General features: G+C 39.4%; 1 protein-coding gene and 1 long non-coding RNA gene across 5 annotated transcripts in view; both read right to left on the bottom strand.

Moving 5' to 3' along the window:
- The window catches only part of LOC110973034 (uncharacterized), a 173678-nt gene that overhangs the window by 130453 nt on the left and 17611 nt on the right, over window positions 1–25614 (bottom strand). Inside the window, exon 1 of one of the 4 annotated variants that reach the window (XM_087130109.1) lies at window positions 15962–16805. The exons of 1 other annotated variant lie outside the window; for it this stretch is intronic. In XM_087130109.1, the coding sequence (XP_086986235.1) occupies window positions 15962–15985 (24 nt within the window). In that variant the 5' untranslated portion in view covers window positions 15986–16805. Of the gene's footprint in view, window positions 1–8989; window positions 9276–15961; window positions 16806–25614 lie in introns of those variants that run through there. 2 more of the 4 variants (XM_087130113.1, XM_087130107.1) reach the window with 2 other exon arrangements.
- On the bottom strand, window positions 1551–6643 carry LOC147795945 (uncharacterized). The gene is made up of 2 exons (XR_015423401.1): window positions 5995–6643; window positions 1551–5528 (listed from the first exon to the last, which is right to left on the bottom strand). It is a non-coding gene; the product is annotated as an uncharacterized LOC147795945 (long non-coding RNA).

Below are 25614 nucleotides of genomic sequence, written 5' to 3'. Positions count from 1 at the left end.
TGTTTAATGCTCACATGAAAATGTATTTTGGGATTAACAGGCATGATATCTAACCCTGAAAGCAACATAGGAAACAGTTCTCTGGAGACCCTCAAAGTGTAATGACTGCAGTTGCAAAATGTTGAAAATGGACGGAATATATGCACTACATGTAGGTAATGAAAGAACAAAAATCCAAAACCCTGTTACAATGCAAATAAATATGGCTGAATAATAAATCTTACATGTATGTACAGCTCGAACATGTACCGTACTGGTACATGTATACGTGATAAAATAAAAGAGAAAAACGTAACCATAAATGGCAGAATACTTATGAAATGAACATCAAACTGTTTAATTTCCCCTATTTCTTTCTGCAATGTAAACGTAAATTTATACAACCAATTTCTGGGAGTGAGAGTATTGATTCACACGCATTGGCCTGCATATACAGACCTGTGTCCTTCCCTCAAACCCTCCAATGTGGCCCCAATTTCCCTGCATAATTACACCCGCAGCAATGCCAGACCTCTTTGCATGTAGCAGTTGATGTGGCGCAGACGTGTGACCGTGCAACATCACTGCTGGGACATGGACTCAAGCCAGTCACAAGGCTGATATGATAATTCGGTCTGCTCATTTGTCATCCAGAGCATCTCCCCTATGGCCCCATCCCCACCCCAACCCCACACAGAGTCTAGTCAATTCGGTGAGACTTGAATAACACCCTAAAGGCAGTTTAGTTTCCAAACAAAACTTAATTCATTCTACTAATCTAAAAGAAAACTTCTCATTTCCATTTTATAGGTGACCAGATCCTGCAAAGAGCATGTTATGGCCATTTACTCAGTAATTTTGACCTACATGTATCATTCAAATTTGGCATACTGACGAAAATAAAGATTATGTGGGTAAAAATCTGAAGGGATCCTGTTGACTATGCAAGATTCTTTCAAAGGCCACTCACTCAAGACGTGGCTTAGGCAACATACCGGTACAAGTCAAGTTGTTAGGTTGGGTAAAATGATCACAATTTACAAGTTTTTGTTAAACTGATTTTGTGAACTTCCACATCTCTGTGTAAATATCTACAACAAATGAATAGGAAAAATTTACAAAATGTAACTTGAACGGGTTTCCAAACACGGTCACAAACTCTGTCAAGATTATTGGTGCCACTGCCTTAAATACGGCTCTATGCCATAAGTCTTCATTATTATTAAAAATAATTCTGCACATGTATTTCTAGCATTCAATCCTGCAAGATAATGAAACTGTTACCGATACACAAGGTTGAAACAGATGACATTTTATTCCAGTGAAGACAAGTTCTTCACTGAGTTACCAAAGAATGAAAAGATCATTAAATCTAAAATTTACCCAAACCACACTTTTACCCCCCAAAAATGAATAGTGTCAACTGCCGGCCAACGGGTACATGTACATGTATGGATGTACATGTACATGTATGGATGTATGTACATGTATATCATGAGTGGAGATAATGGAAGTCAGGGCGACCACTGTTCTTAAAGTAGAGCACAAAATGAAAACATTTGAAACACGTCTAAAAGAGAAAATCTGATTCTTCAATTTTATTTCCCTAGGATTCACACATCGTGACATCATATTCATGTCTGCAAATGAGTAACTGTACTGCGGCTTTTACATGTATACATGTACCAGTACACTGGCCTGAATTTCACAAGCTATCAAAGTTCTGCCGACTGAGGGCAGCAGACAACATTTCTAATCCACCGCAGAGTGCCAGGCTGGATTTATTTCTAGGCCACCCCCACTCTCAATGGCCAAGTGTGAAAAAGCTTGATGACATGGTTTGACAGGTGTACACCGCCCAGTGAATCAATGCATACACAAGAACATGGCATTTAAAATGGCGAAACGTTTCAAGATGGAAATTCTTTACCTATGGGACATCACAAGACATTCAACAAAACTTGGAATTGAAAAATCATGACAAGAAAACTATTTCCTTTTACATGTATAACAATATTTACATGTATGTAGCTTGTAAATGGAAAAATTCTGAAATATTTTAAACAAACTACATGTAGTTCACTGATGAATAACCTTTGATAAAAAAGGAAAAGAGGCGTACGGTACATTGTTTATGAATTCAATGTTTTAATGGCACCATTGTTTTTCATTGTGCCAACCATGACAATTTGTTAAACATTATAAACTGACAATTTAGAACAAGAAGTACATGTCCTTAATTTTTAAAATCAATTATCAATACAGTTATGTACATCAGGGGTGTGAGTGGTCACTTAAAATTAAAGCTGAAAACAGCTAGCAAAAAGCTGAGATGTAAAAAGTTCCTACACTTTTGTACAGACCAGGTGTACACAAAAGCTGAAATTCTGGGTCAACATCAACACACAAAAAAGCTGAAATCAGCTATAAAGTTGAATTCTCACACCCCTGGTACATGTTTGGGGCATTGTACATGTAACTCTTCAAGCTGACAAATGCAGCCACCATCTGCGTTCTTCTGCAATAAAAGGAGCAATCTAAAAACAAATGCGTTAGGACCTATGGCTTCAATTTGTAGTTAAAGCACATGTTCTCTTATCGACTCAGGATGAGTACACCATGCACAGCACACATCCGAGATTCTCTGAAAGTCTGCACAAAAATAACAATCACGTTCTCCCTTGGCAGGTTTGTGGATGGAGAAAGGAAAGAGCAATTTCTCTTGGCTGCAATCAGTGTACATCAAGGGAACAGGAAATAGAGAAAATGATAGTTTAAAAGCCTCTCTCCCTGATGCGGTGTCGGAACAAATGAGACGCTAAATTGGATGATTCCATGTACAATACATGTAGTACATGTACATGGAGAAAGACACGCCTGCAACAAAACATTTCCTAATTTCATAAACCAAAGTTTTCTTTTCAAATGTCACCCACCAAAACAAAATCAATAACCCTCTTTCAAACAAAATAGCAAAATAAAACAATACACTTTTTACAACTGATATCTCCAATAAAAACTCACGCGACAGAAATGTCTTTCATACATCTATGTGTCTCTTTGGAAACTCTCGCTGTGGCAAGAGTAAAAAGACGTATTAACATCACTGAAGGTAAGCGAAGTGACATTTAGAAACTTCCAGAGTTCGACTCCTTTCCAATGCAGCAAGGAGCTCAGATACTTCACTACCCACTGCTGCAGGCGTCAGATCAAGAGGAAAGTCAACGAGCTATTTCAACTGCATCCAATGAGCAAGAGACCTCAGAACACGAGCAATGACGCATTCTGGCCACATTCTGGACGATTACTGCTTTTCTTCTGTTTCCCAAACACAGTCCTCTTCCAGTGGGAATATTTTTTTTGTGACCGGATGCGAGCAAATTGTCTCTCCAGGGCAGACACTATGTCTGTTTAATGCCCTCATTGTCTTGTTGAAAATGTTTTCTCTAATGTGGGGATACTAGAACCTTCTGGAAGTTTCGGGGTTCTGAATACCATAACGACAAATGAAAACCATGCAAATGTACCGGTGTTTTGGGGACACTGCAGGTACATGTATATCCACACAGGGCCGGCAGTTTTATGTATATTTATCCTAATGGAAAAGGAATTTATTTGATACTATTTTTATGTAAAGTCAATTTGTTAAACAATGGCTGATCGAGTTAAAGACACTTTCATATTGATTGACATGTACATGCACAAGAAACCTTTTCTAAGAGGCTTCTGAAAGAGTCATCAATTGCATGTATCTCTTTCTTACAAAAAGTTGTAATACACTTTTCCCTACTTTTTTCTTCCATCCAAAACCCTAAAAGAGCAAAACATCTGCATGCATGTATACATATACACATGTAACTGCCAAAAAACCTATTGCACTTTCAGAGCAGCGTGTGGATGATCCCTACCACAGCTCCACACTGAAGATAAACCTTCCTGAATTTCCATCACATTTTGCATTGTTCAGTCCCAAAGAGAGCATCAGTTCAACGAACTGAATGGGCTGTACTTTTTCAAAGAAGCATGGCTTGTGCATGTATTTCCAGATTCAGTCGGTATTTTTCTTTTTCTTAAAGTCCCCAAGCGGTTTCACTGTGATCATTTGAGGGTCTCAAATGATGAAATAACAAGTTTTTTTTCATCAAAAAGTTGGGTTTTTTTCCCCTGAAACACAGTTCCTTATTCTTCAGTTACCCAGTGGAGAAAACACACACATTCATCCAGCACACAGCCGAACCTCATAATACTGCAGCATCTCTAGCTTCGCCAAACACATCTTGGATCTTGGATCTTGTTTCTTTTCTTTTAGCACGTGCACAATCCAGGAAGACGGAGAGAATCAAGATCGGGTTTCCCCTTTGCAAACGATCGGAATCATTCGGCACTCTGATCAAATGGAAAGAAAATGGGCTGGTCGTCGGGGCTGATCAGCTTATTCACTGAGGGCCAAGGGCGGTCGACCCATCCAGCTTGGCATGCAGACTGGGGTGCCTGTGCATAGCGTGACTACTTGGCAGCCATATGCATAATTTATCACTAATTACTGCATAAAATGCCAAGCCCCTTGGGCCACAGCAGTATAGGACTAAGCCAGAAAAACAATTACAAATACAGTAAATATGCCACTATGTGCACAAGCAATGGTTTCAAAATAACTTACATCCTTTACACATGTACTGTGCTGTTTTCATAACCTCCATCATTGTCATCAAACAACATGCATTGTTTTTACCGGCAAAATCAGACAAAAGACCAATGAGTCAAATGTACTGCAAGTACAGTGAACGTATAATGCACCTTTTCCCCATGAACAAGAGCATTTTATGATACATAATTATTTGTAATATGTCCATGTAATATGTTCATGTCATATTTCAAACTCTCAAAGTTGACAGTTAGTGTGCATACATACACAACTTTGAAACAATCAAAAAAATGTTAAGATTGAGTTATCAACACATCAATCTCAAGTTTATGTCCATCTTGAGACTCTACTGAAATGGTTCAACTCCACCACCCATCTCATTCACATGTATCCAAACCAGAGGTACAAGTAGATGACATCATGAATTTCCATTTTAATCAAAGGCCCAACAATACTAGTTTCAACACCATTGCCCTAAGTATTGACATGGTTTAATATCAAGACAGCTAGCTTTTCCCTCTATGGTTAAAAACCACACTATAATAGTCAAATATCATCGCACAAAAAGTCTATTACACATAAGAAAATCCACAGGTTGGCTTGCTGAAAGCCTTGAAGCCTCACACATGTAACAGGGACACTTGTACACGTACTAGTGGGTCTACACAGTACGTCAATTCTTGGATGATCTTGTACAGACATTTCTTATCCACGACATCCACTGGCAATAATCAGTTCAACTGTCCAAGTCTACGGAGCAACTGCAGGTTTGGACTGATGTCTAAAGGCCGTACAGGATGTCCAGCAGAGCTGTCCGTCGCTGGCACTGACAAGCACAGCGGCATGGCATTTTCTGTCTTGCCCAGCAAGCAATGTGAACCCCTCAGCAGAACAGTGGAAGTCACTGGACAAACACAATTGGAACAAATTTTGTCCAAGGGTGTTCTGTTGTGGTGAGATAACCATTTTGAGCAATCAAAATGCACAAAACATGACAGCATGCACAGTATGCAATGTTTATCCGATAATGCACAAATAAAGTCTGACAAAATTATAATCACAAGGGCACATGAATTAAAGGTGGAGTACCGTACTGTTTTCTTCACCTGACACGAACCACCCTTGTTACTATTCAAAGAACAACTTATAAACCCCCCAAAAAATATTCTCCAAAAAACTTGCAGCAAAGAATTTTCCAAAGTGTAGTTTGTTTTTTTGGGGGTGGGGCTCCTGCTGAATATTTCCTTTGATTTATGTTCAATAAACTATTGATTCATGTTACATAAATTATTCAGCACTGGGGGTATTTCTAAAACAGCTGGAACTTCAGCTCCAACCAACATAAACAGTTATTAGCATCAATTCCTCACTTCCGCCTCGGGCTTTGCATCGGAGACAAGTCCGGATCCATCTTTCCGAGATAAATCAGATTGGGCAAAAGAAACAGTGCGAAATCCCCCTCAGGTAGCGGCACCGTGAAGACAGTTTGCAAACCATGTACACCTGACCCCCAACCTTTCCCATCAGGCAGTTGGCACGAGGAAACCATTACCATCTCCGGGGACGGGGGAGCAGGTTACTCATTGGTCAACTGAGCTTCAAGGGTATTTAATCATCTTGGGGTACCTTGCATGTGGATACACTCAGTCGACTTGTCAATATCATTTATCACTGACAATCCTTGTCGGTCTCGTTGATAATCAACCAACCAACACTGTGTACATATTTCCTACATTTTTCCATCAGGAATTTTATGATTCTGTGTATGAGTGCGTCTTTCTCTATGCCATTTGCTGTAACACTAATAATTTACATACGCCCTAAACTGGGCCCCAGACAGACGCCAGCTTTTGGGCACTTTGCCTCTGATGAAAACAACACCCTGGATCTGGTGACAGACTAGAGAGTCTGGACATCCAGAGAGGGCTGCATGGCAAATTAAAACAAGCCTTACTTGGATCATATGACCCACGATTACTTTGGTTATCATTTTACTGGTTGTATTACAAATTTGCAGTAGAAATGATATTATGATAAAAACAGGGAGCAGAAGCTATCAAAATCATAATCATTTGTACTCAACGAAAAGCAAGCCACATCGCTTACCCTGGAGGAGTGACATTCACAGCAGGGAAACCACCTGCATGTGTAATTACATGCACTGGTATGTAATTAACCACCAGTAAAAAGGCACTTGTAAAGGCAAGTTTGAGTGACAACCACTTGTCAACCGCCCGTAGATTTCCCCTGGTAACCTGTGCACAAAGTACACCACTCAAAACGTTAAGGCTCACTTTTTTCTGAACTGATAATTTTTTTTTTCCAAGCAAAGAGTGGGGTCTAGTTCTTTAATTTTTTTTGTTTGTCTAGATGGTGTTCTCATTGGAATAAAAATTTTTTTAAATGTTTCAAAAACACCAAATGCACATTTTCTGCAGCAAAATATCTTTTGGAAACAAAAACTATACACAAAATAAAAAGTGGTCCTTAACTTTTTTTGAGTAGTGTATATCCTGGATACCAGGCAAAATCAACCAGTGGTTGGTAAATTGTCGTCGCTTGAACTTGTCCTATCACCTACATGCATTCCATTGCGTGTAAAAAAAGACACAATGTAAACACTTTGAAAGAAAATTCGGTGTACACTAATAACCTATGTTACATGTATTTACATGTACCTGATTTATGATACCAGTAAATGTGTAGGGTTGCTGCATGCGCGTGTACATGTACTTACATGTATGTACCTACATTGTACATGTACATGTACCGGTATGTTACATGTGCCTGTCCACATGCACTAATCAATGTTGAACGGTGTCGTGTGTGACATGCTTTATGTACATGTATTAAACAAGCGCCACTTGCAGCACATGTGCATGACTCATTTTCATGTGAATGTGCACAAAGATTTTATGTGGACATCAATCCTGTACCGGAGCAGCACTGGTATGCAACTGTTAGCACACAGCCTCAATACATGAAAATGTACATAGTACAACATAGTATAGTGCGTCTTACCAGCATACATTTGAATACAATGTTGTACAATGCAAAACAATATAATACAGCATGACACATTATTACATTTTAAAAAGAGCAATCCTATGTACATGTAAATGTAACTTTTGGGTCATTATTGGATGCAACTTTTTCATGTCCCAGTCACCGAGGCATATGGTTTTGTAAGTATGGTAAGTTTACAGCATGCATGTTCTTTACTTTCCAAGAGTGACTTACTAACATGTTATAATACATATTACCGGTCAAACAAATAAAAAACAGTTCAAAGTCAATTCCAATGATACATGTACATATCATGTCAAATTGCACAGGTTACGTGTAACGGGGTAGAAATGTGTCACATGTTTGGACTCCAAATTAATAGAATGACCCATTTATATTTTACCCATTTTCTGTAGTACAGCAATTACATGTATATTCCCATTACAATTTCATATGCTGACATTGAAGCATTTGAAGAGAAGCTCTTTGAGGGTACATGTATATGATGGCACAATGAAGTAAGAGTTCTTCCAAGAAGTCCTTCAAATGAAGTAATCAAATTATGATTTCACTTCACGAATGAATGGTTCTTCCTCCACCTGTTTTAACTACTATTTGTATTTCCAGCCTTTACAAAATCAAAAATTTGCCTGAGAATTGTAATGAGTTTAACATTGCTCAAAAAAAAAAGTGGAGTCTGCTTTCCAATCCAAGGAAGTGACAAAATGGCTGTGATCTCAAAATTCCAATCAACAAAACCTGGTACTGCAATAGAGGTATATGCACTTTCAATACCCGTCACACATGACCAATTCCATTTCCGCATGCGAAATTTCAATCAATTTGATAAAAAACACAACAAAACAAAATCAGCACCTGGGACATCTCTAAACAGTGTTTTTCATGTTGTGCTAAATCAACATATTCAGTACGTGCTTGAAGGACTTCCTTTCCTTGCAAAGGATTTAACTTGTCCAAACAAGCCTTCCAAAAAAAAATCTTAATGTTGACTAGTGATCCCAAGAACAGCTGGAGTAAAGATTTGAAAGCTCACGTATCAACCTTGAAGTCCACAATCAGTGCACACCACCACCAACATAGACCTATTTTTGCTTCACAAAAACTGTACAATTCACAAAAACAAGATCCCCCAATAAGCTCCAAAATCTGTTTGATTTTCAATGATGACTGTGATTCCTCTGAAAGAGATGAACACCAGTTTTCTTTGAGCACTCTGAAATTCAAAGGCATGCACGGATGACAGGATTAACCTCATTAAGTGCACATGAACATAAATCCCGTCTTTCTTCAGGCGGCCAGCAAGTCAAAAGAAAATAACATTTATGACAAGGAAATTACCTTCTCCACCATGTCAAGATGCACCATTCAAGTTGACAATAGCGCACACAGCAATATCACAGGAAGTTTCACAAACAAGTACAAGCGCACGTTGTATTCAGAGGAGAAAAAAAAAAAAAGATCCGGTTTTTATGTCCTGTCCCTCATTCCGTCACACCCAAGACTCATGGAGATAAGACAGCATCATCGACAGGACCAGGGATGCAGTCACATACGCACGTACACGACACTAACGGGCCAACCGACTGAGCCACTCAGTGGAAGGAGAGCCAGGGAGACGAGAGTTAAGGTGTGACACGCATCGGTAATGAGAACCCCGAGAGCCCGACTAATGGGATGCAGGCGGACGGAATAGAGAAGATGAGAGATGGTCTCATACACACATAGCCACAGACACAGGCTCGGGGAGAGCTAGGCCCTTGCTACATACCCGGGGCATTCTTCTGCATAGATGTACGTAGTTGGATGGCCCAGTGCTGCTAGGAGGCCAGTTTGATAACCCAGCCTGCCCTGCATTATTACGGCTCTCAACGGCCAGCAGTGTACAACCTCCTACAGTGTCTGTGATGAGGCCTAGCCTGGGTTTCCCCTGCATAGCTACAGCCTGTATGCAGAACATTCAATCGGGCTTGCCATGTATAATTGGATTTGGGCCCCCTCAATATTAAAAACTGTTTACTCAAACAAAGCATGCCCATTCAAAGATCTCATTTAATTTGTCTGTCACATTAGGTTTCCCAGATTTCTCCTTTTTAAATTTTTGATAAATTTGCAAAGCACTTACATGGTACATGTACATACTTTGTAAACAAATTCAGCTTACATGTAAGCACAGTTACCCTACTGACACTTCACCCATTTCATCAGTTTCAACAGGGATGCCGGTTCCATACAGCCAAATGAAAAGAAAAAAAAAGTTGAAATTTTAACACTTTTCTAAAGCATAACACTGCCCATGAATACACATGCAAATCACATTATCACTTTACACACATTACAGGGAAGCTGTTACAAGCAACTAGTCAATTACCTGTGTATAGACACGGCTTTGACCCCTAACCTCCATCAGCAGTGACAATACTTAAGATACCTGCTGACAATACTTAAAATACATGTACGTTAATATGTGTCCAAAGTAGATGCTTCAGGGCAATGGGTTGGAAACGGAATATAGATCAAGTATACATGTAGGCCTTTCCCTTCAAAATGATGGTTACATTTTTTTTAAAAAGGACTATTTTGGGGTGAAATTATGCCGCTCAGTTTGGTGTATGTAATGACACAGAGGCGAAATTTTTTTGGTTTTAGTTGCTTTGTGTGCGTGGTCATGAATGTGGATCTATTTCAAGCTCTGCTAAGAAGCGACCGGTTTTGACAGAACATGACACGTGCCCAAAGTCCACTGGTATGCACAGGCACATGTGGCAGAATTGCTGAACATTTCATTGCCATTTTCACAGACAAAACCTTTCCGTGCAGCATATAATTAAGCTTTCCAGAAAACAATGTTTGAAGTTGGTCACTTTTTTAAAACAGAGAATTCATGGGAGTTTCACTTCAAGGGTTTACTGAAGGAGTACACTGCTCGAATATATCTTTTGAACTGCCATAAAATGAAAGAAATTGTAATGTCTGACCCCTTAATTAATTTTAAAGTCATGTCTTTCAGAAAACTTAAAACTAGGGAAATGGGCTTTGCCATTTATTACTCAATGTAATCTCTCTTGAGCATGCACTTGGCACTATGTCCCTTTGTAAAACTGAAAAGGCAGTTTAGTTGAAATTTGCCCTGTCATCATGATTTGGCTGATTTCGATAGATTTGGTCGAAAATGGTTTCATCAAGTTGTAGGCATCACATAGCATAGTTGATTTGGCCGAAAAACGGACATTTGAAAAAGTAATATTGAACCAGTTTATCTCTTCGTGAAAATGGTGATGACTACCGGTATTAAAGTTACTTGATGATTTAAAAACATTTCCTGACTACTCATAGTTTGTAATACAATTATGTGGCTATCAAATTGAAAAATTGCAGATTTTCTGGTACAAAATCAGGCCCCCTGAAGCTAATGTACATGTACATCAGATTGACCCCAAATGAAATCTTTAAAGTCGCCGGTGACTTTCAAAATTTTTGTTTTCCCATAAAATGCGAACCTTACAAAACTTAGCTTGGACCTTACAGGCAGACTCTACAATTTTCCCAAAGTGCATTGACAACATCTTTCACAATTAGTTTAATTAGTTTCCATTTTTCACTTTCTGCACTGCAATGAGGACAAATGGAACGCTGAAAAAAAAAATAATCAAACACAGAAATATTGACAAGATCATAACAAACGAGCCCCGTCCATTAATCAAAGTCAGATGGGGCAGTGGAAGTACATGTATCATGCATGGTGGGGACTGTTTCCAAAAGGGCTCCCGGTGCATCGTCGTGTCCGGACAGTACGCAACTGGGTCAAGATATTCAAATGGTCCTGTGTTTTTCAAGTTCTGAATGTCAAACATTGTAGCTAGACTGACAAAAATATTGAGAGGGAAGGTTCAAGGCTCATTTGAAGAGTTCATCAAGATACCAGCAGCATTTTTCGGCATCATTGTCATGAAACTGGAAGGAATTATGGACATCCATACAAAGCTTTGCAGGTGACATTACCTTTTAACTTTGCTACCACTTTTTCATTTTGAATTTTTTTGGGGGGGAGGGAGCAGGGGGCTAGACAAGCGTTTGTGGGCTAAATCCGATTGATCTTACCTTTAAAAATAAGTACTTTTCGGCTGCAATCAAAACCATCCCTTTTTTTAAATGCAGAAATACATGTACATGTACCGGAACATGTATATACACGTACAAAGCCTTAAAACTGAGCTCACATTAAACTGTCTTTAAGATGAGAAGAGGAAGAATCCTTAAACATGAACAGCTGCCTGATTTAAATCCAAAATGCTAGCATAAGCAGCAGCAGGCTGGAGGCGGGGGAAATTCTCCACTGGCATGCCGTTAATTAAGGAAAGCTATTGGAAATTCTGGGTAAGTACTCTCATCCACATCATCCCGTCTCATTTAAAGGAGACAAGAGACGAGGAAAAGCAACCGGTGACTCTCCCGAAATGTCATGTTCGCGTTACAGTGTCCATGTAATTGGTCTTTAAGGATTCAAGTACAAAAGAAATGCAAAAAGCACATGTAGGTCTCGTCAAATTCCCAAATGTGGGCAGAAGTGCATCACTGGACATGTCAAATTGAAGCAATCATTACCAACGTCAAATCACATGCCTGTACCGGGTAGCATTCCCATTAGTTTTGGGAAACTGACATCCTAATGTTACAAAAGAATCAAAGTGGTAACAACAGTGCAAATAGAAAAAGATGCTTAATTTAAGGAAAATATCGCTCTTTGGATTAGAGAATTAAACTTAATCACATTACACAAACAGAGTGAAACAAGAAAGGAAACTCTACTATTAAAACTATGCCCCCAGCATATACACCAATATCACTGAATCTTGCTGGGTTTGGTTAATATACCAGTACATGTACATGTACATTGTGTCAGTAAGTCTATTGAGGAATAAGGCCCTTGTCTTGAAAATTCATTTGGTTGAAAAAGGAATGTATGCACATGATGTGAAACAACCGTACACGCGTGTCTGACATTTTGTACATGTGTAATGATTAACGGACAAAAGTTTACTAAGCTAACGGAATGAAAACAAACTCACAGAAATAAAACCACGTGTTTCAGCATCTCTTATTCCTTCATACTTCTACCAACATACTTGACCATCATTATTTGGCTGATTGTTTTACTAGTCACTCCTGAGATGTGAAGTGCATCTGACCCAGGACTGAACAGGGTCAAAAACTGACAGTTTAATGAATTTTTTGGGTTTTTTTTGTAACTGAAATGTAACCTGACAATTGAAGTCTACACAAACAACCATCTATTTCTGGCACGTGTACATGTACAGTGTACTTAATCCACAGGGTAGGAATTACACGGGCAAACAAACATTCGAAGCATTTTGCTGTGTTTTATTTTTGGTGCTCGGTGCATGAGGCTTCGCCTTCGCCTCTCTTAATCTCCCTTCCCCCACTGACAGACATGGCGATGCTGTCAAACAAACCAGCATGACATTTCATCTGACATTTCGACGGAAATTCAAACAGCAAAAGTGGCCTTCTCTGCTGCTCCCAATGGGAACCGCTCGGCTTTCAATGGCTGCCATGATTATTTCAAGCAAGTCTGCGAGACAACATAGCAATGTATTATGTAAATTTTAAAGGGATGGAACATGGGTAGCTGAATCGGTCTATGCATTTGGGATCCAACATGTGACGTATGTCTGTCCCTGTAACACCTGCCCTATGTAATCTGACAAAGGGCCTATGATTGAAATTGACTTCAAACTGTATTTATTTTATGGCAGTCTGCAATGCTTTTTTTAACAACCTCCAAAATGCATCTTTGTGTCTCAGTTAACCTTATTTTCAAGTTGTTCCACTGTTTCAAAGGTATTTTAACTCCTCTTTGGTTTTAATATGCTAGGGAGTATTTCCATATTCATGAGCAACACTGTGATGTCATCTAAGGAAGGTTTGTACACAAAATAGTCCTGCACTTTTGTAAATTTTTCTGACTTTTGTCAGTTTTCCTCTGTGACTCAGTGTTCATTGCTGATTCATTGTTATCATGTTCATGTGCACAGCAATAAGAAAGCATCAATCCCCCTCTCAGAAATATTTTCAGTAAGTAAATTCCAGGTACATAATTTGAACAGAAACACCTACATGTACCTGTATGCACTGAACCACGTCTTCGCTAGATGACTTCACGGCTCAAGCACCTTCAGTTGTCCAGGGAAGCATGAATAAGTTTCCTTGTGTAAAAGCATGCACTTTTCAGTGCATTTAACCCAATAGGAAAGTACATGTATGTAAAAGTGTTTTCATACAGTACACTGAAGAATACAAAGTTGAAGAAAAATTGTGGCTAAGAAAAATTCATTGCAGCTCCACTTTAATCACTCTTTGAAAAATCATACGGACAGTAAAATAAGCCAGCTCTGAATCCTCATTTCAGACGGGTGCAAGGCACAGAGGAGATATTTCTGACCAATCTGTCTAGATTCTACCAAATACCTTCGCTTCCTCATTTGAATACATGTGCCCTCTCTTTAAGTTCATTTCAAAGTTCCACCTTCAAAATTAGTTGAACGGAGAACCAATCAGAAATGGGTACACCAAACATTGCTGAAATCCATATTTTGTGAAGTATGGAACTAGAAACAACAGGATGCTGGTTTTCAAAATACCCCCCTTCCAAAAAAAAGCACAGAATGGAAATAAGTATATCCAAGGAAGCTCTTTTTTCTGTAAACTAAGGAGACAAAACTCAGCTAAATGACTGACCCACATACATAAATTGTACATGTACACGTATGTATGTATGTACAGTGTACTGTGCTTGCAGCAACAGAAATGGAGGATGACTCATGGAAAAATGAAATGAATCCTCGACAAAAATCTTTCAAATCCTCCTCGGCGATTTGCCCAGAGAAAGGGGGAGCATCTTTGAGACACAGGTGGGTAGAGACATGAACCAACAAACACAGTGGAGGAGGGGTGAGTCACAGCTTGCATTGTTATCTTTCACTGCCCCAAACACATTGCACTTAATCCCAGGGGGAATTTAATGATGACGACTTGTCCACCTGAAGCTGTTGACAAGAGGGCACGTTTATCAAAGACGGATTCCATAATTGAATGACCAACAGAGTATGGAGATGAAGGAAAAATTATTTGCCGTTACACTTATCAATCCTACTTACTGTGTAAAATGAACCAGAGGAAAATGCCCTCCCAGAGAAGGGTAACAAATATGCAACACTATCTACATATTAAAAAACAATCTGAGAAAACATCTTCAGCAAACAAATTTAACCCTCAGGGGCAATGCCTTTTTGGGGGTTTCCAGGGATGATCATCTCAAATTGCTTTCACTGTTCTGGCTAACTAACTAACTTACTACATGTACTTCAACTGCTACACTGCACACATAATACAGAGTATAAAACAATTAGAAACATTTCATAATAACAACAGCACTAATAATTTTTAATTTTTTCTGTAATTTTCTCGTCTCTCTTCCCATCCTCCTTTTTGTCGACGTTTTGTCAGAAAAGAGAGAGGAAAATATCAAATTTAATTAAGAAAGAATTATTCAAAGGATTATAAACACCCAGTCAATGAACGGACACAGGCGATACAACGGCTAAAAATCGTAATGCGATGCAAATGGAAAGATAATGCAAAGGGTCAATGAAACTCAGTTTGAGCAAGTTTCTGCTTCCTTTTAATTTAATAAAGTTATCTGACATGTCTTGTTGGTTACTCTCATTTGAAATGTGCCTTTTTTGAACGGTTTGAATTCTCCATGTTTTTTCCCACAAAAGTGATGTTGTTGTGATTTCAACACAGAAAGAACCTGGTATTTAATTGGACTGAGGAGCTGTTCGAATTTTGAACCCAAAATTTGTTCAATGGAAATACCTGTGAAAAAACCTTTGCCTACCGCCACGAACTGAAATAAAGTACATGAAACCAAAATGGACGAAAGCTACGCATAAAAATCGTAGCAAATTTTAGTGTAGAAAAAGCTGTAACACTGAGGTATCTGCCTCGGAGGATGTCATCCTTTTGCTTACAAAGATTCAAATCCATCAGCATAAAAATTTAAAATGCCCAAAAATGCCCTGAAATGATACCAAAAAAATTGACAAGTGGATAACAAACCGCACACAAGAACATTTACAACAACTGCATTAAAAACATTTAGACTGCACGGACCCTTTAACAAGATGTACATGTATGTATTTGTAGTGAATCCTCAATCTGATTTTCCGAAATCTTCCAATCGTCCTGGAAACGCTTCTTTGTAAGAGGGAAAAGCTGAGGTTCACTTACTTGGAGACTCACCTTCTTTCCCATGAGACTGGGAAACCCACACAGACACCTCAGGGTGGTGGCAGGATTTGGTGATCCAAGCAGATAAACAAACCTAACCGAGTAACAATCTCCACAGAGTACTGAAAAACTCTTGAGCCCCAAAATGTCACGACATCCACGACAAGAAAACAAAAAATGTCCCGGCAGCAGATGCAGGTGTTCTCGAAGAGATGCAGCAAGGAAGGGATGGCTGAGGGATCAGTGGGCAATCACAGACTCTGACATAATAAGGTCTCGCAAAGATCAGCGGAGATGTGAGCTACATTAGTTCCGCTACAGACCACAGATCTTTTTACCTCCGCTATGCTGACCCCCCCTCCCCTCTTGCCACAAGACGCTCACGCATGAATCAATAATGAGCCGGTGCAATCAGTGTAGAGGTTTTTTTATCCAGAGAGAATCCATGGAATTCCACAACCAAAAATGGGTTCAGTTTACTGACGACCAGCGCATATCAACCATCTCCCTGGAAAGAAAAAAAATTTTCATCCATATGGATATTTTTGTCCTTTCCTCAAACTGACAGATGAAGAAACATCTGAAGGGTGTCTAGCTGGCGCAGGTGGATTGAAATAACCCCTAGGAGTAACCTCTTGCAAAATGCTTAATGAGGCAAGTTCAGTCGAGTTTGTGCCAATCAGCTCATCATTGAAAATTTTTTTAATTCACAAGACTGACAATGTGCACATGAATAAACACAGCACTGCATCTCTCCCGGCCGGCCGAGGACAACCTCTCCTCAAAAGGTGTTTGTGCATGGGTGACAGAGGTGTGTTAGTCTTTCAAAAAGGTGACGCTACTGATGACTGGCAGCCATCTTGGACGGTACCACTTTTGAGGATGGGTGCTTCTGCCTTCAGCGGGCAAATCAAGATGCCTCTTTGCACACTGCTCGATCGAGACATTCAATCAGATGTTACATCAAAAGAAAAAACTACTACACATATTAACAATACACATTACACAACCCTGAAGTATTGAAACCTTCTCTCCCTCCCAATAAACAAATGTCAAATTGGAATGTCACCTCATGTACTTCAGAGCAGACATTCAGCAGTTTTTATTGGTCATACTTGATGTATTCTGACCTTCATGCTTAACCCCTTATTACGTTAATCCTTGAACTCATTCATTACATACATGTATACGCACACCCCCCCTCGTGCAAAAATGGGTGCTGAGCATGGAATGAGGATTTTTAGCTTAAAATTTTGTTTCATCCGTTTCTTTTCCTGAGAGCTTTTAGCAGAGTAGCCTTCCATATTAGTAGTAATAGTAAAGTTGTACATAGGTCAGTCTACAGATTTTGGGGTCCGACGTGACATTCTTCCGTCCCTATTACAGCTTACATGTACATGTGTTCAACGACAAGAGATATATCACTGAAATTGATTTCAAAACTATTTTCATTTGTTTGTCAGGTAATTTGCATTACTTATTCAATCTTAGAAATTATAAAGACTGAGTTCTATCGATTCAAAAATCATACACCAAGTGTAACAGTGATGGGTGGAAAATTGGTACCCAAATTTACAGAATGACCCCCATTATCAACAGGCTGACTCATACATACATGTATGTAGGCCTACCGGTATGTGATGCCAGCACACACTACACTAACAAGCTAAAAAGCTGGCTCAACATCTGCTACTATTTGGATAAACAGTGTATCAGAAAGATCTAACATTTTGCATGCACTGACTTAATTGAAGTGCTCCAAGAATAGAGAAGACACAACACAGTCAAGTGGGTGTGGACATCAGCGTGCACATGCATGTGCAATGTATGTATGTACATGTGCATGTACAATGTACATGTCAATGTACATGTCAATGTACATGTCAGTACATGTACAATGTACATGCTTAACCCTGACAGTGCTCAATCCAACAATTTCAAAACGATTTTTAAAGGTGAATTTTGTACTGCAAGTGACTGGAAGTGAAAGTTATGGCTACATGTGTATACTGTAGATAAATAGCTTTAAAAAATGGCTGTACGCAGCTCTAAAAAAAACCCAGAAATGTAATCTAAAATGGCTACATCTAACAAATTGGCTGTGGCATTTGGTTGCCATTATAGTGTGCAAAATGGCTACACATGGTAACTTACACATTTGTAAATCACTCCTAGAAAAAAAAAAAAAGCTGCCAAAATGGCTAATCATGAATTAAAAATGTGTCCATGGAAGGTTGGTGTGAAAAATTACCATGACTACCATTTTCTGACCATTTTGTGCTGCCGTGGGCATCAGTGCAGTTCCATTTTGACGATGTACCAGTGCGTATGTACCATTCACATAAAAAGATTTATTCTGAATTTTTTTTAATCTATTCACTTGAGCATTTTGTGTCAAAGGAAAACAATTGGATAGACTAATCAGAGTCAGGTGTGTTTTTAGGTGACAATTTTAAGGAAATCCCTGCTCAAATCGCTCCTGGACTTGTGAACTGTAAACACACCTATTAGTCACCTATAATGATCAATGAGTCATACAACGATTAACATCGCCCCTCCCCATTGGCCTTTTCATTAAGCCACCCAGCACATGCAGCATGTTCCAAAAACTGGACAAAAAAATTCTTAATACATGTGTGGTGACTCCCCATGGAAAACTGGTCACAAGGTTCATGTGCATTGATGTATGGGGCATTTTTTTAATGACAAGAGAACGAAAGTCAGACAGAGGACCAAATTTGAAAGTCTGTTCGTATCAAGCACAAATATGTGCTTCTGAGAAAGTGAACTGCTGCACATTTATTTGTCAACTGGTACCTTCCATTCTACAGTAATGCTTATACTGGTAACCGTGCAATTGTGCCTAACATACGTAAAGCAATGCCCCTTAGAGTGCATCACTACATGTAAGTGCGATGCATTTTTAATATTTTGCTATTAAAAATTTCAGAGAGTTCTACATAAATACACGTATGTAATGTTACGCAAAACATGCAGTTTATAGCAGCTTTCAATATTCTTTTAATGAAATTGCTCACATTCTTACATCTGAGGATTGTTCCAAGGGGAATGAGAACTTTGGTTCCTGAGCTAAAGATATGTGTAAGTTTAGATTGTAATGAAATTGCTCACATTCTTACATCTGAGGATTGTTCCAAGGGGAATGAGAACTTTGGTTCCTGAGCTAAAGATATGTGTAAGTTTAGATTATAATGAAATTGCTCACATTCTTACATCTGAGGATTGTTCCAAGGGAAATGAGAACTTTGGTTCCTGAGCTAAACATATGTGTAAGTTTAGATTATAATGATGACTCATTTTTCGAAACCCAGTTCTGTACAAAACATTCATCTATAAAAGCACGCCCAAAAGTATCATGGAATTGGCCCTTATGATTCTGCAATGCAAACAAGGAAGTACCCCACACGTAAATGTATGCAAATGTAATTTTTTTCCTTTCTTCTGCAACACTGCTCTCGGGAATAAAAGGTTAAGAACCTAAAGGAAAGTAACAAACAAGACTAGAGTTCCAACTCTATCCTGAAATCATTCTCTTTGTTTACAGTTTGGTTTCTAGCAGTCAAAACATACTGAAATAACAATGCCATGTACAACTACAGTTGCATTTCCCCCCTGTCAAAGAGTAAACACATTCAAAGGGTAGAAAAAACCTGAGCTACAGTATTTGATCAATACAACGGGAAGCAAAACATACAGGTAGCTATGGGCTACTCGCTTATTACTCAACAGTGACTCATCAACAAGAAGACTCAACACAGCTAATGCAGAACCATATTTTAAGACAGACGCATACATGTACATGTACCAGTATATTCTTCATCAACTGCTCTTTTCAAAGAGACGGGAAATGTACTGCAGCTAATCACATTCATAAGCTGCACTTGCAGAATACGCCATGCATCTTCACCAACCCTCAGGGCTACTTTGAAGTCTTTTCATCATAATCTCTTTCCCCGCACTCTCTCTGATCGAGCTTTGGATCAAAGCGATATGCTTTAAGCTTCCTTCCTAAGCGTCTTCTCTCCTGTTTGCCTTTTCATAAACAAACAGCGTCTCTCCGCTGAGGGCATTCAGATTGAATTGAATCTTTGCACATCCAATTTGGGAATCAAAAAAAGGCAGCTGAAAGATTCATAAAGATTTGTATCATTCCCTTGTTCTCCAGCAGGACTTACGTGCACATACATGTATGTTCTGGAAAATATAGCAGAGAACAAGTTAATCATATTTCCCTGGCAATTTAGGCTAATTAATGTAGCCATCTCTGGATATCCTTACAAAATGAAGTATTTGTATTACATACTTGAAAAAAAGGAATCCCTCTTGGTCATGATGAAACCTGGAGTGTTGAATCCAGCAATTTACATGTTCAATCCACCACTTTAAATATTAAATCCAACATTTAAAGAATTGACACAACAATTTAAGAGTTAATTTTCCTTGAAACTTTCCTTTCCTGAATATAGTTTAATGAACATTTCAAAGACTGAACCAACAATGCTAATGCTGCACTTGAAGTTTGTAATGCTAGATTGAACATATTCAAAGCATTGTGACTGCGGAGTACATTTAAACATAGGCTTTAAAACTTCTGTACTTAGAATGTACATGTAGGTAAGCAAAGTCTGAGCATTTCGGAATCCAACCACCTTTGCAATCCAGGAGCTCAAGTATGACATCAGCTCCTCTCAAATCTTCTCCCCTCACCTAATCAACCCTTCTCCCTTGGTGGTCCCCTTCCCTCTCTGCAAACAGTCCCTTATCTTTTGCTCACCAGTTTTCCTTCTTCACCTCACCTGATGCAACTTTGGATTTCGGTGACCTGTGACCAGTAACAGATTTTCTCCAATGATTGTCATAATGGGACAAACCACCGACAGGGATGTACAGTGAACCATGACATTGTTGCCGAAAATTTCATGCTTATAGGAAAAATTTACGGGCATGTGCATGCATGGTGCCAAAATGTAACGGAAAATTTCCAAGGAAATATCTGCAATCAGTTTATTGCACTGTCTGAATTGCACTCAATTTCACTGTACCATGCTGGCTTACCAAGGATGAATGATACTGTTCAATAATTTCTACAGCAAAGTCAGAAGATTTTGACATACCGGTATGTTACATAAAAAAATCAATTTGTGCAGATGTACAAAATGAGATTCTGCATGTAACCGTTTATTAGTAGTCGTAACACATCAACAATGTTTACATGTACGGCAGTTGTAAATTCCTTTCACTTCATCTACATGCATAAAATGCAAGATATTAAAATTGAAATTTATACCAACTGAGGTGAAATTCAAGCCTTAACAAAAAGTCTCATGAATCAACCATGATGATTATATTCCCCTTTAGACATCGGTACAGGTTTGCTTAAACCAAAGATTAAAGTGCTTTCTGAATGATGATTAAATCATTCACAAAAGCCCAACTAATAATAAACTGCCCACTGCTAAAACACAGAAGAACCCACCCGAAGTTAATTGAATGGCGAGATATTGATTGTACAGATGTCTGAAGTGCATGTGTGTACATTAGACATGGGGGGGGGCTCGCTGACTACTGTCGAGTATTCTACATCAGCTCATTTGGTGCAGACAGCTGCAGAGCTGGGCCCTGCGCACATTATTACTAGCAGACTGCCACACCCCATGATGATTTGGATTGGTTCACCAGGTTGTCAACAGAGGGCAGCATTGATAGTAAAGGGTGGCAGAGTGTACCATGTACACACACTGTACATACGTACATACATGTATAAGTATTTGCATTTTTTTTAATATTTGGGCTTACATTGTAACTGTACATGTATATATTTGCAGACTGCTGATTAGTATAGCATAATTAGACCACCAGAATTCGAAGCCATTACTGAGGTGGCACAACGCTCGTGGACAGGTGGTAGCGCGCATTACATGTACACACCTCTTCGACCAACAGAGTGTCGTGATTTGCTAAATGCACGCGCCCGTCAAGCTGAAGAATGTGCGTGTGAGTGCGGCGCCACCGCAGTTAGGGCGTCTAATCGGATTAGTCTATACATTCTATCTTGGCACTGTAATCGTGTACACATACCACTACAGGTACTTATGTAACTCACTGTGACAATACAAAATAATGTAAACACCCAATCAAATAGTATGTCCATGTACCCGGAAGAGAGAATTTGGCCCTTCACGTACATATACATGTACCTACATGTACATGTACATATTGCGTGTCATTTTTGTGGGAGCATATCTGCTTATTTTCAAACCAATGTAAAAGTTTGAGATTCCTGACTGTTGGCAGAACTAATGGAGTCCGTATTTTGCATGCACCAAATACACAAACTGAGAAAATTACAGAGATGGTCTAATTTCAGTTTCCTGGGCAGCACAACCTTAACCACAAAAGAAAACAAAACATCCCTACGGAGTCTGAGCTCCCTGCACCCAGTAGCTCCCACCAGGCATAAATGGATCTGGACGTTCTGCATTCTCCAAATAAACCTGGAATTATTCTTTCCAGCCCAGTGCTGCCAATTGCTTCCTCAATATGCCCTACCACTTCCGCTTTCCATTACCTAGCTCTGATGTTGGCAATGAATCATGTTGAAATGCACTGTTGACATACAAACTAGTAACAAATAGGGACTCTATGAATAAGCTCCATGTAATTGTCCCATCCATCAAATTACTAGAGTGCTAACTACATTGTACATGTGTACATTTACTGTATGTAGTGGTTCCCTGCAGAGAGAAATGTTGGCACCTCCTGGGCACAGACAGTTTGAATTCGTGACCACATTTGTCGAACATTGTGAAAAGAGACGGAACAAATTTCAAACAATGTACTCCAAATGCAACGTGCAAATGCAATATGCAAGTACAACACAGTCTGGGGTTTTTTGTTACCTTGGTATGACGCAAGAAACAGCCACAGTAAAATGCATCTGCAGAGCTATGTGCGGGCATCTGCATTGCTTACACAGAATGAAATGAAATGCTATTTCATGTATACTAATTTTGCACTTAAGTTTCTGCTGGTGCTTTATTGATGTATCATTTCAGAATACAGATGTACATGTAGATACGCACAAATAGCCACGAGTGCAAAAGCCGTACAAAAGTTCAAGTTTTCCAAACAGATACAAGAATTGGACCCACACAGCAGGCATCAATTTACACAAGTGAGCACTCTAGCTCTGTGGACTACACAGAGTTCTGAACAGAGACCATTTATTACAGTTCTTAGACCAGATGTTTACATTTTTATTTACATGAACTTCTGGTACAGCATGTACATGTACATGCATATGGACATTTGTGTCTGCATTGTTCACTAGGTGCAAGGGTTGGGCCTGAGTCTTGGTCTTAAGCCAAGAATTTTTGTGCATGTGCTGCATTCCTGGATTCTTTCCCAGCTTCATGTAAAAGGAATCGGTTGGTGTGCGATAGACCAAAATGTTGGGTTTGCACCTGCATGCACATGAGGGCAAAACGGGCAAAGCGTTACTTAGGTTGCACCTGTACCCTTGACAGAGGTAATGTATGCTGTCAAATGGCAGTTGCAACAATGGACAAACTTTTAGAATTATGCAAACGGTCACTGTCGCCTTTCGGTGAGCTACAGTAAATGCACATATGTGATAGACTGGTACATGTACGTCATTAGAATCTCTGAGTTTAATGTAAAGTACATGTACCGTACACAAAGTTATATCAGTTACATTGGGGGGTCAAAATGGTTTGTGGTGATTTGCAAAGAGGACTTTTTTATAAGCTTGCCTTTTGTGAACAAACGAAATAAATTATGCATCTCTTGCCCAAGTCTTTTTTGTCAAATCAAGATGATTTTGAGATTTGAACAAAGTTGACAGTATTGCAGCGTCAGCATCAAAATTTTCAAACTGTCAAAACCCTTATATAAATCTACTCCAAGCCCTGAGTTTAACCAAGTAAACTGCACACTGTGCAAATGTTTAGGTGAAAATTTATAGCTAAGCAAAAATGCAGCTAAGGGAAATTGTCCAGCTAAGCATGCCCAAAATGATACCAGACACGATTTTGTGTAATGCTTCAATGCAATACATAATCCTGAGTGACTGGTATTGCGTTGCACCAAACATGTACCGGTACATGCTTGATGCTTAACACTGGATTACTGAGCAAGCCTAAGATACTGGTATTTGCCGCAAGGTACCAGACCAGTCAAGTGTCATGCCTCTCCCAAATAAGAAAATCACCTCCACTGCTTTTCTGACACATCTCGGGAAGGCCAAATGCAGGTACATGATTACACCATCACGTACCGTTACATCAACTACAATGTAAGTCGCAATTGAACGGTACCCTTCTGTCTGGCAAACCAGGCTAATCGCATTTACAACTCAGCCTGAACATTATTATTAGCCTGGATAATGTTACACTCCCTGCTGCGTTGCACAGGGCTTGCACATGCATGTCCTATAGTCCCATTCGCCTACACTTTACAATACCCTTGTTTTCACCGACTTGTTTCACTTTCCCCCAAGTCTAGTGTAGCGATGTCAAATTTTGTCCACATTCATGCACTCAACAAAATCCAAAACAAAACATAAACAGAATGATAAATGACCAGACTTTGAAATCCGAGGAGTACCAATGACAGTTGGTGAAAAGCAGAGTCAATTTCACCGCTGGAAAAGATTCAGACCTTGCCAGTTCCTACCAACAGTGTCTTTAGGGCTTCCATGTAAATCTGTCAACAAAAGCATATCAAAATGTGCCCCCACTCCGTACATATGTACATGTTCATTCAGATGGGGAACAGTATCACGCCCGTTAGTTCAATGTTGCATATCGAAAGCACGCCCACTCATACATACATGTACAATCTGACTGTAAGCTCAAGACCAGGGATAAAAGCCGTCTGGCTGAATAATGCGGTAGACATGAAAGCATATTTCATTTTGTCTGCTCCAATATTTGCAGCTAGCCTTGGATAGATGTGGGCCTATATGTACGTCATGTATCTTTCTTTTTTTTTAATCTAAGTGTACATGTACATATGTGGGAGAGGGGCTCCATTCCAAATCCTTGAGCGCTGAATGTAAATATACGGGGGCCATGCATGCTGCGCCCGTGTGCACAGCTTCAATCAAAAATTGAATTTCAGCATTGATGTTCCCAGGGGGAGGGGGGGAGCTGACGACAATTTAAAATGAAGATCCACCTGCTTCTCAGATCTTGACTACTCTGGTATCCCAGGATGTTTTTACTACTCCGGTATCTAAGGATATTTTTTAACGTTCCCAAGTACGGCCAAGACCGCTCAATATCTTTGGACGTGAAGAGTTTCGAGAAAAAAAGACCTAAGCTTTTCCTTTGAACATAAACCACAAAATGATGGAGTACTGTAAAGAATCAAATCAGATGGGAACGGCAAGGAAAGAATAATGACATCTGATCAAAAAGGCGACATTGGGCATAACGCCACGGCAAGTGATCGTCCGATGGGAAATGCAGCCTGAAGTAACGTAGTCCTGATCTGGCTTACTGTTGAGGCCGGGGGCACCTGAATCTGCTTCCCCCTCTAGGCCTTGGTAAACAGGTCATGCTCTAGAAGTATTTACCTTCCTAAACACTCCTGGGCATGTTTAAGGTAGT

This window comes from Acanthaster planci, linkage group LG19 (genome assembly GCF_054643075.1).
Source record: "Acanthaster planci isolate LZ-2023a linkage group LG19, COTS_SCS, whole genome shotgun sequence".
Lineage (NCBI taxonomy): Eukaryota > Metazoa > Echinodermata > Asteroidea > Valvatida > Acanthasteridae > Acanthaster > Acanthaster planci.
This window is presented reverse-complemented; position numbering and strand designations above follow the sequence as displayed.